Below are 13,554 nucleotides of genomic sequence, written 5' to 3'. Positions count from 1 at the left end.
TTGTAATATGCAAATCACATGGTGCTTGAATAACCTTTGTAACATAGCTCCAGGGTGAGGTGGTACTGGTGAATTCTGCATGGCATAAAAACGCAGTGCATAAAATTAATTGCAGCAAAAATAAAAGTGCATACTACAGAGGCTAGTACTATTACTAAACACTTTGTTGATGCCTGGTATTGTCTATTTCTATCCAGTTATCACCCCACCCCCACCACACTCCCCAACATGGCTTTCACCTATGAAAATAAAAAACAAAACATAACACAAGCACAGTTACTATTAAATATGGAGAAAATGTTAAAAACAGGGGTGAAGAGGTAGATGAGCACTGATGTAGACAGAAGGAGAGCAAACTGGATGGTTTCCATGGTTACTAGCAGCCTACAGCTAAATGACGTGATAAGGAGATGGTGAGGATGAGGGCAGGGTCAGTACGTGGACAGAGTAAAAACAAAAGATGACAAAAGCCTGAAAACCAAGTCAAAAGGCTTTTCAGCAGGGACGCTGTAACTTAAAGAGATAATTAAAAAACAATGCATTTTTAACAATCAAGTCATCTCTTAAAGTGGGTGGTGTGGTCGGTCAATTGTCCAGTACTACTCCTTTGTCTGTCAGATGATACACCAGTGAGTGAGTGAGAAATAAAAAGCAGCAACATGAACAGAAGCAGAGCTGAGATGGGTGACACATAAATGACCTCATCTTGCTGAGAACAGGGATGGGTGAGTCAGCCATCCAACATGTCCACCACTGACGTGATTTCCTGCCAATTCCTGCTTCATGATCAGACGATCATATCATTTTAGAGCTGAGCAACACCAAGTAACCAAGCCACCATTTTTACTAGTGGAGTACAGAAAATTCAGCTTAAACCTACAAGTGTTTCCATGGACTAACACAGTTCATGATACATTATATTAACACACAACGCAACTTGCTCTACCAGTGTCAGTGTTTCCGATATATTTGCCTTCACAGGACCCACTACACACTTTAACTGCTCTAATTAATTTGAGAGGAAGGAAATTTTTGCCTGCTTGGCTAGGCCATTGCCCTGTGTCATATATCTGTCTGCAGGCACAAATCATACAAAAGAGAACTACTGGACCAGACGATATATGGTCCTGTTCAATCTTTCAAAACTGCTGATAAATGTTTAATGGGAGGAAGCTGACGTCTACGGGCTGAGAGGTCCCTCTGTACATTTAAAATTCACCTTTTTAAAGATTATTTTAGAGCCATTTATCAGATTTATAGTTTTTTCCTATGAACAGTCTGCACACACACTGCATGGTCAACTCTCAGTGGGAGTGAAATTTTTCTGGTAGCTTAAAAAGGTGACAGATGTTAAACCAGTGGTGGGTCTGCTGGATCATAACCATTACGTAAACAACAGTGGACAGCAGCCGGTGGGGTGAGGTAAACAATCTGACTTAAGCACATGTATTTAAGCACAAAGGCCACAAGAAAAGCTTGTTACTTTCACTCAAGAAAAAAAAAGTGTCTTAACAGAGCTAAGTCTTGGTATAAGCACGGAGTTTTACCAAGAAAACCCACTTTAATACAGGGCTAGCCGGACTGGATAAAAGATCACATGATGATCTTTTGAGGCAGAATTCACATAAAATTTGGCGAGTTAGGACCAAACTCATGCAACTTTTTTCAGTTTTCTCTGGTGTCTGGAGGCTGTGATTGTGTGAGATGGCTTTTTGCTGTTACGTGATCAGAAACTCAGCATTTTTACATAATTTTGGGCCAAATACATACAATTCCACTACATTGTAACATAAGAATTTGTCTAAATCATGCTTATTGCACATCCCAGTTCAACACTAGACTAGAGACTCACAGATTTACAGTAATTTTGCTCTGCTGAATTCAGAATTTTGGCAGCAAATCTACATGTTAATACTGGCTAAAATTGAATTATATAACATGGAAAGTAAAGCTGCACAATATATTGTTTGAGCATCGTCATCACAATGTACGTGCGCACAATAGTCACATCGCAGGTCCTGCAATGTAGGAAGCAAATGAACTTGACATGTTCTCAACTAATTTCAAGGGTACCTGACACACACTGTGCGCAGTGATCCACCAATCACAATTGTTCTTAATAAGTTTGCTGAAGCAAGCCATGCCCCTACACATGGAGTGAGTCGCTGGTAATGACATTGAAAAATGAGCAACGAACAAGAGAAAAATCACCAAAAATGAAGACTTGGTGCCAAAAAGAAAAGCAACGTCACTAATCTGGAATTATTTTGGCTACAAGAACATTGATATTGAAACACGTGTTCTGTGTAAATAGTGCCTTGCAATTGTTGCCACAACAAGAGGTAACATAACTAAATTGTTTGAACATTTACATCGGCACCACACAGTTATTTCATATTGCAAGACCTGTCGCAGGGCTAAAATAAACTGCAATGTCAGTTTTTGCCAGTATCGTACAGTCCTCATGGAAAGATAATAAAAATAACTACAGATGGACCTAAACATGTTCACCTACCCATATTAATGCTAAGAGGTCATTGTGCAATGCTCTCTGTAAATTACCATAATACACTGGCTCTCATGAAATATAAAATGAATGGCAAATAAGTATGATAGTTTTTAATGACACAATCTTTAGGATCCCTCTTAAAGATCATATGGCAAAATAAAAATGGTCAAGGGCACATTAAGAAATATCTGGCCATACAATATGCTTTATGCTTACAGTTCCAAAAATATTGCAATACTACACAACTGTAAGTAAGGTGACAATTGACCAATGTTTAAAAATCTACTTTAAGTAAAATTGTTTCAATATAAAGAAATCACCATATGCATAAAATTTACCTTTATTAATCAAGCAAAGCAGTGGAACCTGCATTTGGATTCATCACAGGACCAAACAGCACAAAGTATGACTGAGTTCTGCATGCAAATAACAAATGAAAAATTTTTTGAAGCGATACAGTACTCCAAAACATAATATTGTAGGGCAACAATATTTTCTTACATCCCTTGTGTGTTAATAAAGCCAAAATATATAGGCATTCATCAAAGAAATTTATTTAGAGAAGATGAAGTGAGATGAACCTTTTGGAGCTTGAGGGAACAAATATATCTGTGACGCTTCTATGGAAAATTCTCAAAGTACTTAATGTAGTACTTCTAAAATAAACATACTCTTATAAAGGTAATATCCGTCACACCTCATCCAGTCCAGGACATTCATTGTCATGGGTAAACAAATTCATCCATCAGACTTTAAAAATCAAAGCAAAGCACCATCAAAGGCCTGTAAATGCAAGGATCAGGGTAGCAGAGAACTAGTAAGGCAAAGTTAAGCTTATTCCTGCATCTTAACAGCTAAGTGCTGAACAGCTGATAACTTCAGAGGGAGTTGTTAGTGGGAACATTCCACAAAAATCATATGACAGTATTGTATAATTGTCCAGACACAGTTGGATCTCTGCAAACTGCAACAAATCCACTATTTCTCCTGCTTGACTGATGACAAGATTTCTGAGACGTGAATCGTATCAGCTGCAGTGTGGTTACTCAGGCATTTAAGAAGAGAAAAACATAAAGGTGAAGGTTAAGTATCCATCACAACTTTCATTAATCACTGAGCCTCTTAGTAGTTCTTTAGATGTTGAATTTCAATGACACAGGTAGATTGTGAAGAAAAACTTTTTTTTTTTTTAAACATAAAACTTTCGTGTACTGCCACAGGGATCACCCCTCTAGCCAAGGAGTATTTCAGACAGGAAACTCTCTTTCTCTCCAAGATCTACAAAGGTACAAAAGTCCAGTCCATGTCCTTTTTTTTACAGTGCTGACACTTACTTATACAGAACAGCCTTCGTAACAGAGAATCTCTGTATACACATAGCAGGATTTTAAAAAGACAGTGGTATTGTCTCAACACCAGAACACACAAAAAAGTCACACTTTATCCAAAATGGATGTATTAAAGACAATACTGATATGTACAAAAACTCCACCACAAAGCGAAGATGGACCTTTGTTGACTTGCTGCAGCCATAGTGCTAAGAGGTCAAGTATACCCCTAAATCCCATAACCTTATGTATAATTCTAGGAAGGATAAAAGGATAGCCCACACAGACATGAAACTAGACATCCCATCATGCACAGATAAACAGTTAGTAGTGTAGTATATTTTCACACATACATTTCAAAGGGGTAGCTATTCTTTTAAAGGATGTGCTTTGCATTGCTCTAGCATTGGCTGTGCTGCAAACAGAGAAGCCTGCCTAATGACTCGATTTACAGTGTGATGAAACGTACAGTAATATGAACAAGATGATTTTACAGTGTGATGTGGACAATTGAAGAGAATACATTCTTAGTTGTAATCATGTTGGAGTCATCTTAGAGACACACTAACTAGCGAAAACTCAAACATACAACTGTGCAGATCCTCCTGTTTAAATGAGGTGCTGATTGATCGATACAGGATGATGAACTCGGAGCACAGAGACTGATATCACGCCAATCCATCTGTGTCAGTCCTGAGGCAAAATGGGATCCATACTGTGGAGAGACCCCCTGCAGATGCACACAGGCATATTCAGGACCAAAGCAGAGGGTGAGGAACACAACATGCAAAGTGTAAGTGTATGAATGTGTGCTTGCCACCTTTCAGCCCCTTGCAAACACTTCAATTTCAGAACAAACATACAGTAATCGAGTAATAGTAATCCATATTATGGCAACAACTCAAACAAGTCCAATCTTTTGTGCTGAACTGGATTGTAGCATGAAAAAAATGCCACCACAGTTACGCATTTAGATACATGAAACTGGCTGAAATAACACTTGACGTGTGGAAATATCAATACAAAAAGGGTGTTTTGAAAAATCTAAACAATCACTGGCCATGAACATTTTAATAAGCAAAAACAATAAACTACCTGAAACCTAAATGACACCATCACCACATAATTAATGTTCATTTAACCCTAAAGTAGCTCTACAGCTATCCAGCTTGCAGACTGGCAACCACTGAGCATTTCCCCCCTACCCATATTCTGCCTTTGATAACCATGCGTTTGTTGCTTCAATAATCTGGGTCAGAGTTAATCAAAGGAAGAGTAAGGGAAGGCCTTTACAAATGTGTTAACCTCTGACACAGACAGCAGAGGACAGAAGTAGTAAATGACAGCAAATGCAGTAAACCCAGCATAATTTTAATGTGTTTTTAGTACAAACATTTACATACCAGTATGGCAGAACACCTTGGAAGAGTTTCCTGCCAAACAGAAAATCTGCTCACATTTGGTCAGTCACATATGTTCATTTAAAACCCCTTTTTACTCTCTATACAATTCCATGTGTGTTACTTGGATGCTTTGATGTTTTCACTGTTCATTAACAATAATACGTAGTAACAGACACAAACCATGGAATAAGAAGGTTATGTCTGTTTTTGTAACATGTACAAAAACAATGAATAATCTTCAGTCCAGTTTTACCTGTCAACACCAGGATTTGAAAATAAGGGGGATTTTCCAGCATCCCGCCTCAGGCTGCCCCTCCTAACTCTACCACTGCACACTGACCCAGGATATTAAGACAAGAAATGCTTACAATGAATCCTAAAATCATCCTGATGTAAAGACATGCTTTTCTTGAAGACTGGATGTAGCATCTCCTACATTAAGTAACTACAGTTCTGGCTCAGACAAATGGTTCAAATTGAAATGCTGTATTATATAAATGAAAACACAAAGGGATGTATAAATTCAGGACTTCAGCTCTACTAAAAACTGAGAGCAAACAGTTCTTTACAAGATTCGTAAATAGCATTTAGCAGTCACAGATGTATTTTATGTCATAATAGGTGTAACAGATAAAGATCATTTATTGTTCCATGGAGAGCTGTGTTTTTAATAGCCTGTATAGTGTTATATATAGACTAAGGGTTTAATCACATGAATTATTCAAGCGATATTACAAGGTGATAATATGTAAATAAATTATCATAAGCACCTGTATGGACCAGATGTTAGTACATTTTCACAGATTGGAACCTAAAATAAGCACTATGCTGACTAAAACACTTGTTAAATGTGGCATTCATCAATATTTTATGAAAAGGACAGTTTTGTGGCACTAAAATCTAAGGTTTTCTCACTTCGTAAAATTATTTAGGACAGTCTACCAATGATGAGCATGGAGTGGAGGTGCTGTGCCAAAAACATCTGCTTCCTTTCCATCAGTAAATTATTTATTACCACCTAGTTTCCAAATATAGGCCTAACTAAGGGTATTAGCCTTTACAAACACATGTAAACATCAGAAACAGCACTATGGAATTGTTTATAAACACATAAATATCATTTTGTAATGTGACAAACTAAACCACAGTTACCTAGGTGCTTCTTGTTTTACTGGATGATATAAAAGCTATGTTCTCCATATGGTTAGCACTGTTATACTACAGTCTTCCAATTATATCTTACTTGAGCTACCTCTGACTGGCAGAGGCCTAGGCATTTAATCTGTTATGTCACAACATTAATAGCCAGGGGGCAATAGAAAAGGGACAAAAATCACATGAACCTCCACGTAGCATTAGAAAAGGAGCAGGCTGAGGGGAATTTTCTTTGTGAGGAGAGAGTTCAAAAGCAAAGGCCCATCTGCACATGGGTGCCTCTAGGTCTTTCAAGGGAGCAGATAGCTGGTGTTCTATGTCTATTTTTACTACACGCCAGCAGGGATGAGTCCCCTGACCCTGGAAAGAAACACAAATGCACTTTTCATTGGCTCTAATCATAAAAATAGAGTTGTTGTGAGGATGCTGCGCAATCATAGCATCTGACTGTGGTGCTGACAAAATAGCATCAGTTTAGGGGGTAAAAAATAAGCCTTTTAGAATATGTTGTTCCACACAGGTCTAATAAAATTTGGTTTCATCATGACCAATGTCCAAGTTCAAGTCAAAGTTAAAAAAAAAAAAAAAAAAACGAAAACAAGAATATACTGCATTTCATTTTTTCGCATCTATTTTACATCCACCAAGGAGGTTATGTTCTCATTGTTTGTCTGCATCAGTTTCTGTCAAACATGGCTCAAAACAAAATCACATCTAAGATTGTTTTTCCTTTCCTTTTTCTAACACTGCAAGATTATGGCCATTGGAATTAAAGGACTGTTTTCTTTTACTCACAGATAACATTACTAGAAAACAAATAATATGTATGATTGGCAAGAAAATAAACGAGAATCCCTTAAAACCGTCCAGTAGAATCACAAGTATCATTCCACACAAAACATATTTCATAGCATAATTTCATGGATGCAGCAGTCAATTTATATATGCGTGCCAATAATTACCTCCGCCAGGAGGTATTGCGATCACTTTGGTTTGTATGTTTGCGTGCGTGTGTGTTTGTTTGTTTGTTAACAAGATAACTCAAAAAGTTATGGACGGATTTTCATGAAATTTTCAGGAAATGTTGATACTGGCACAAGGAAGAAATAATTAAATTTTGGTCGTGATTGGGAGGGGGCAGATCTGTCTTGGCGGAGGTCTGTGCTCTCCAAGTGCTTTTCTTGTTCTAGATGTAGTAAAGAATGAAAACATAGTTTAGCCTATTATCCTATAATCCATTATCTGTCACTCCACTATGAATCTCCTTCATGACGGTGCAACTTTGTTAGAAGTATCTGAACTAAGAGAGCCTTTCACCAGATTCTGTTTTGATAGTGGTGTTTTTCCATTAAGTTTTTATAAAACCATAAAACCATTTGTACCCACATTAAACTCACTAAAAATGTGACATACTGCCCAAAAAAGCTTATTCACTTCTGCAACATTTAATATATGTAAAAAAAAAACCAAAAAAACAAAAAAACAAGTGGGAAATGGGAGGCCTAAATACCATCAGTACACAAACAAATAGATTTTGTCTCTGCTGCAAACAAGCCTGTGACAAATAAATGAGGGGTCCCAATGAAAAAATTAGGATGAATAGCAGACAGTCAACCGGTCACTGCTGCCATTACCCCTCTTTTGTCTGACTGACAACAGGCCACAGGATTTCCAAGCAGGCTGATAGAAATGAAACCGCCAGTTAGAAAAGATCCTAGTGGCACTTAATTTCCACGAAACTCAATGAAAGCACAAACGGAGCCAACCGACATCTCCAATGGCAGGAATGCAACGCATGGTTGAATGTGTCTCAAGTGGTGCTGCACTAGTTTCCTGTAAACTATGGAGCCAGAGACTTGTGCAACAGAGGAGAAAAGTGGGGTGTGGGGGTCCTGGCGGCTTCTTCTGAATAGCAAATAGCATGAAAGATTAGCATTCCAAAAGACCTCTCCATACCAACAGACCCCACCCACAGTGCTAATCTAAAAACAGAGAAACATTGTTAGGAATGTTGAGAGCCCTGTCATGTGAAGGTTGATGCTGTTCTCGATGACAGTGCAAGAAAGGGGCAGAAATCATAACAGGTACATCTCATCACAGAGGAAAGTACTGCTATAAAACACACAGATTAGCAAATTTCTGGAGAGAAGGACTGGACCACAAAGCCCTGTAAAACAGCCAGTTCAAGGAGGGAAATGCTGCATATTTGTTTTGCGTCCTTGTTCTTCATAAAAGCACAAAGTTTGGGGGGGGGGGGTGGTGTAAATGTATTTTAGCAAATTTATCTCTAATTTTACCCCACATATTCTCAAAACGAACTGATGATGAAAAATAATGTGAAGAGTAGTAATGTGCCATTAAGACAAAGCTTAAGACAGACTGCATCTCAGTGGATCTCAATGCATCTCAGCTTTTAGTTTACAAGGAGGGCATCTCTCCCATTTATCTTGCTCAGTGAGGCATGGGGGGAACCACCATGTGTGTTCTCACCTGATGGACAATGGGCAGTGGCATGTGTGGAGTTTGGGTTAGGTGGATAAGGGCGCCTGTTAAACTGTAAACAGCTAACTGCTAATTATAACAGGTGAGCACTAGGTGAGCCAATGTAGATTAAAGCCAGGTTGACAAAACTGACCAATGATGAGCCACTCCTGTGCAGCCAAGGGCTTGATGGCACTGGTACTGTGTGGTACACATATTTTAATTGTTTACTGGCCAAGACAGTATGCACTATATGATTGGGAAATGAGGAACAATGGGAAATGCACTGATACTATCTAAAAATCCCACACTTGGGCATCTTTATGCTTGTTTTGTTTGGTTAATTGAAATCAAAGGTAGTATAATGCTTACCAGCAATATGGTGGGATCTCTGTGTAAAAAGGGGTTCAGTGAGATCCCCTCTCCTTCTCATGACCTTGTATCTGACAAAAAACTGCCTTAACTTTCCATCTCCTGCCTCAGGGGTTAATTACCGAGTCCACAGACTCAGCAGGCCCAAATTATAGTTCCTCCATTATCACCGCCAGACTATTTTTCCCCCTTCAGTACATGCTAAAGAGCATACATGTTGATATTTCTTTGTCTCTGTGCCACTTCAGTGCCAACGTCAAGCACCTACTGGACAGCTTTTAAACAGTTTGGTCTTTTTAAACAGCATACACAAAACTATCTCATGCAAAGTCTATCAGTATTACAAACATGAAATTGTTGACTTGCATGTATTTTTAGCACACAAAGAATCTCATTGGGTCATAACGAGAAAATGGTGGGTTCACGCATTTACAAGGAAAGGTGGGCGATCAATACATTTGTGCTGCAAACCTCAGGAGAGCTCAGGAACCAACCAGTAACTGATTCATCCTGAGGGGTAACAGAGACAAAAATATCGCCAGTTAACCTAAATCCAATATTAAATAGATGTCTTACATCGGAAAGAACCATATTGTCTTCTGTTGTAAAAGGGTGATTGGGAGCAGGTTTGTTGCTGCCTTGGTATTTTAATATATAATGGCTATTACTACTGTGGTGAACTAATGGAACAGCCAAGCCTAAAAAAGCTCATTAAACAGCCCTTCAGCAAAGACTGGTATCTGTGTCACTGTGCAGCTTTGAGGAGCCTCTGAGATGACAAAAACAACAGCAGCTCTGCTCTTTTGGCCATCAATAACAATTATCTCACAGAAGAAAATGACTTCCACAATGAATGAGCAAAGAAGTCAGCAAGCAGAAGCCTCAAGAAAAGACATCACTGTTAAGACTCTCAGGTGTTTCCCATATTTTTCTTACCTCATCTGCCATCATCTAGGCTAAAGGAAGTTAGGAATTTTTAAAAACCTTTTCATGGCCTATGTTGCTGGTCCAGACTTTGGTGAAGCTTTTGATATCAATATAAAATTTATTGTATGATTGCAAATGTTTTATGGTGCCATTTAACTGCAGCTTCATTTTTCTGACTTCCTATACAATGTTAGTGTCTCTATCATCAAAGTTTCTGATTCAGGCATGGTATTGTTAGAGTTGTAGAGAGTATTAAAATTAATTTTCAGGTTTCCTAAATATTCAAAGTATTTTTCAATCTCATAACACAAAAATACTGAATTTCCCATCTTGGGATAAAATGTAACCAACACTAAATTCAAATCAACCATTCAATTCAAAATGGCAAAAGCCCCCTCTAGGAAAAGCACCTAAAACAAGTTCCTTGTTTTGGTTTGGCTCTGTAAAACCACAACAATGTGGTCATATTGTACAGGTGTCAGTGCAAACTTCAAGCTAAGTCTCATAATGCAACAGATGTCCAGCCACATGTAAAAAGTACATTCACAGTCTCACATCTCCATATCTTATCTAAAGCTCTATTACTAAAGGCAACTTACAGTTCATCTCTTTGCCGTTGTGACAGCACCATGGTGACGGGGCAGTGTAGGCAGGGCTGGGATAGATCAGTTGGTAGAAAGTGAATCTTGTGCAGCTGCTGCGCTCTCCTCAGTCAGGAGATGAGCTGTGCTGATCCAAGCAACACGAGTGAGGACAGGCTGTGTACTCCAATGACGGGTAGTTGGTTTAGTCCAGACAAAGACGTAGACTGAGAGGGGAACGCAGGAATCTGCCCCCCAACTGGCTCACTCCAGGGACAAGAGAAGTGGAGAGCCTGCAGACTAGTCACCAGCCAAGTCTACACTGCATCTGGAGGACAGAGAGCAAAGTCAGCATTAGGTATGCATGACAGATAACATGAAAAGTGGGTGGGGATGAAAATGTTTATAGGCCAGAGAGATACTGCATCAAAGCCTGCATCAGTGTATACGCAGATAAAATGTCTGAAGAATCTGACAACAATGGCAAATAAATGACTGAATTACAAAATCATAGGGCTGCATTTTCTTTTCTATGTAACTCCCAACGCAATCTTTTGACTGCACTCAACTCACAAATTAAAAACAGCATAAACTCATCCGTCTTCTAAATCTACTCATTAGCTTTTCAAATCCACTGCTATCTACCTTCATAATCTGTGTGTCATGTCACCGGTCTGGTCTGAGGGCTCTCGTTTGCTCTTGCACCAAATTCCTTTCTCCGTGTACATACAAGAGTTGACCCACATTCTCCAAGCAATGCACTTCTCTTCCCAGGTCACCAGTAGAACGGAAAAACAGGACACAGACAGGCAGACTCAAGTAACGGCTGTGCTATTGTCAAATTCCCCAACTCCATCCATTAATACCACAGCGATAATTTCATGTGGAGCACCGATGTGAAGAGCAATAACTGTCAACAAAATGGAATGCAGCAAATAATGTGACTGGGTCTATTTTTATACTGCATCATAGTCTTGAATCGCACTTTACCAAAGCAGGTACTTGTTAGAATATAAACAGTGAGGCAAAACAAGCATCCTAGTGTACTGGGCCCATGCCTGACTCAATCTGTGCCAAACCAGTAGGTACAAATAAAGCCAAAATAACTCAGTCTGAACACCTGAAGCAAAATGGATTATACTTAAACAGGGCCAGGAAGTCAGACACATGTACAGGAACAAAAGACTGATATCATTTAAATTTTGCTGGAGGAACCAGTGGTCTGTCAGCAGTGTGCAGAAGATATGAGGGATGGAAACACCCCAAGAAGCTGCAAAGAAGAAAAATTCACACATTACCTATTAATGCAAGTGACATAACCACCAGGGAAGGTTCCTCATTTTCTCTCTTGCTTTGGCTCAAAAAACAGAGCAGTAGCTAAGGGACATACCTCATAAGGTAAATTCAAAACATGTCAGTGCAGACTGATCTAGTCCATCCCTCTGAATTAATGAAACTGAAATTAAATGTGAAATTGCTTGTATATTTGCTATGTGCCAGAGCAGGAAAAACATTCAACTGAAAGTGACATAGCACAGCCAACAGCTAACCTCTGGACCCTGATGTCACCACCTGACAACCATCCAAATGTCTGCCAACCTCTGACTGTGTGTGGATTACAGTGTGCTAGGGCTTCTGGCCATCACCCAACAACTCTGTAGTGGTTCAGGGTCACAGAGGTACAATAATAGAATAAGGCGATAAGACTGAAATGCTAAAATAAAACATGTGCCCTCCGCATCAACCTTTACAACCACTATTGTGTCTGAAATTAGGTCTTCTACTACGTATTGATTCTTTCCTTTATGAAATTGGCAGATGTCATCCCTGTGAGTAGCCATAAAATGTGTTATAGACACCCTTTATGCAGACCTTATTTGTGGCTTCAGTATAGAGCAAAATGTTTTCACAAACACATAATCAGGCTAATTGGCTAAGCACAAAATGCCGTTGTGTCCTGATGGAAGCGGGAATAGGCTGCAGCCGTAGTGCATCCATAAATCTGCCCATTGAGGGTTAATAATGGTTATGTGTCTTCCTCCCATTGATTCTCTTGTCTTTGTGTAGCAGCAGGAACTGTACAATAAAAGGACTCCTTTCAGAAATGGTGCTGACTGCATAAAGAGATATCGCTTAATTTCCTGAAGAGTGCCAACATGCTATTTGTTGTTAAATGATATTTTTAATGAATAATAGAAAGCACTGTCTGTCTGTCTCAGTTGAAGAACATAACAGCAGGCGCCAAGTCAAAAATGTGCTGCACCACACCCTCAAGTTGCTGTATCAGTCTGTGAGCAAATGTTCTGTTAAGCCTAAAGGGACTGATCTACATATCTTGTACCTGTACCTTATGTACCTTACATAAAAAAAAATGAAAATCAAATCATGCAACTAGAGCTGGCAAACTGTCAAACCGAACACAAATCTTTCAAAGAGGTCAACAACTGAAACAGTTTAACAGTAACTAGCACAAACAGCCTCTACAATCATTATACACAGCAACAGTTGTGAAATTCTGGGCCAATAGTGATATTTAACATTACGTTTTAACCAACAGCCAATGAAGATCCCAATGATTTTTCCTATTTATTTGGTAGTGGTTGTTGTTGTAAAAAACAAAAACAAAAAAAAACATATATATATATATATATATATATATATATATATACGAAGGCCGTTCAATAAGTTCATGGCCTCACCCAGAACAGAACAACACAGACTGATAATTTATATTTTATTTTTCAACATAATCTCCATTTACAGCAATGCACTTGGTCCATCGATGTTCAAGCATCACT

At 38.8% G+C, this 13,554-nt stretch overlaps 1 protein-coding gene across 1 annotated transcript in view; it reads right to left on the bottom strand.

The window, feature by feature from the left end:
- The window catches only part of LOC115431588 (lissencephaly-1 homolog), a 40,089-nt gene that overhangs the window by 22,380 nt on the left and 4,155 nt on the right, over positions 1 to 13,554 (bottom strand). Inside the window, 1 exon segment of the mRNA XM_030152065.1 lies at positions 10,775 to 11,084. Coding sequence (XP_030007925.1) covers positions 10,775 to 10,806 — 32 coding nt within the window. The 5' untranslated portion in view covers positions 10,807 to 11,084.

The sequence above is a fragment of the Sphaeramia orbicularis genome, chromosome 13 (genome assembly GCF_902148855.1).
Source record: "Sphaeramia orbicularis chromosome 13, fSphaOr1.1, whole genome shotgun sequence".
Classification (NCBI taxonomy): domain Eukaryota; kingdom Metazoa; phylum Chordata; class Actinopteri; order Kurtiformes; family Apogonidae; genus Sphaeramia; species Sphaeramia orbicularis.
Note: the sequence above shows the minus strand (reverse complement) of the source record. Positions and strands in the feature narration are given on the sequence as shown.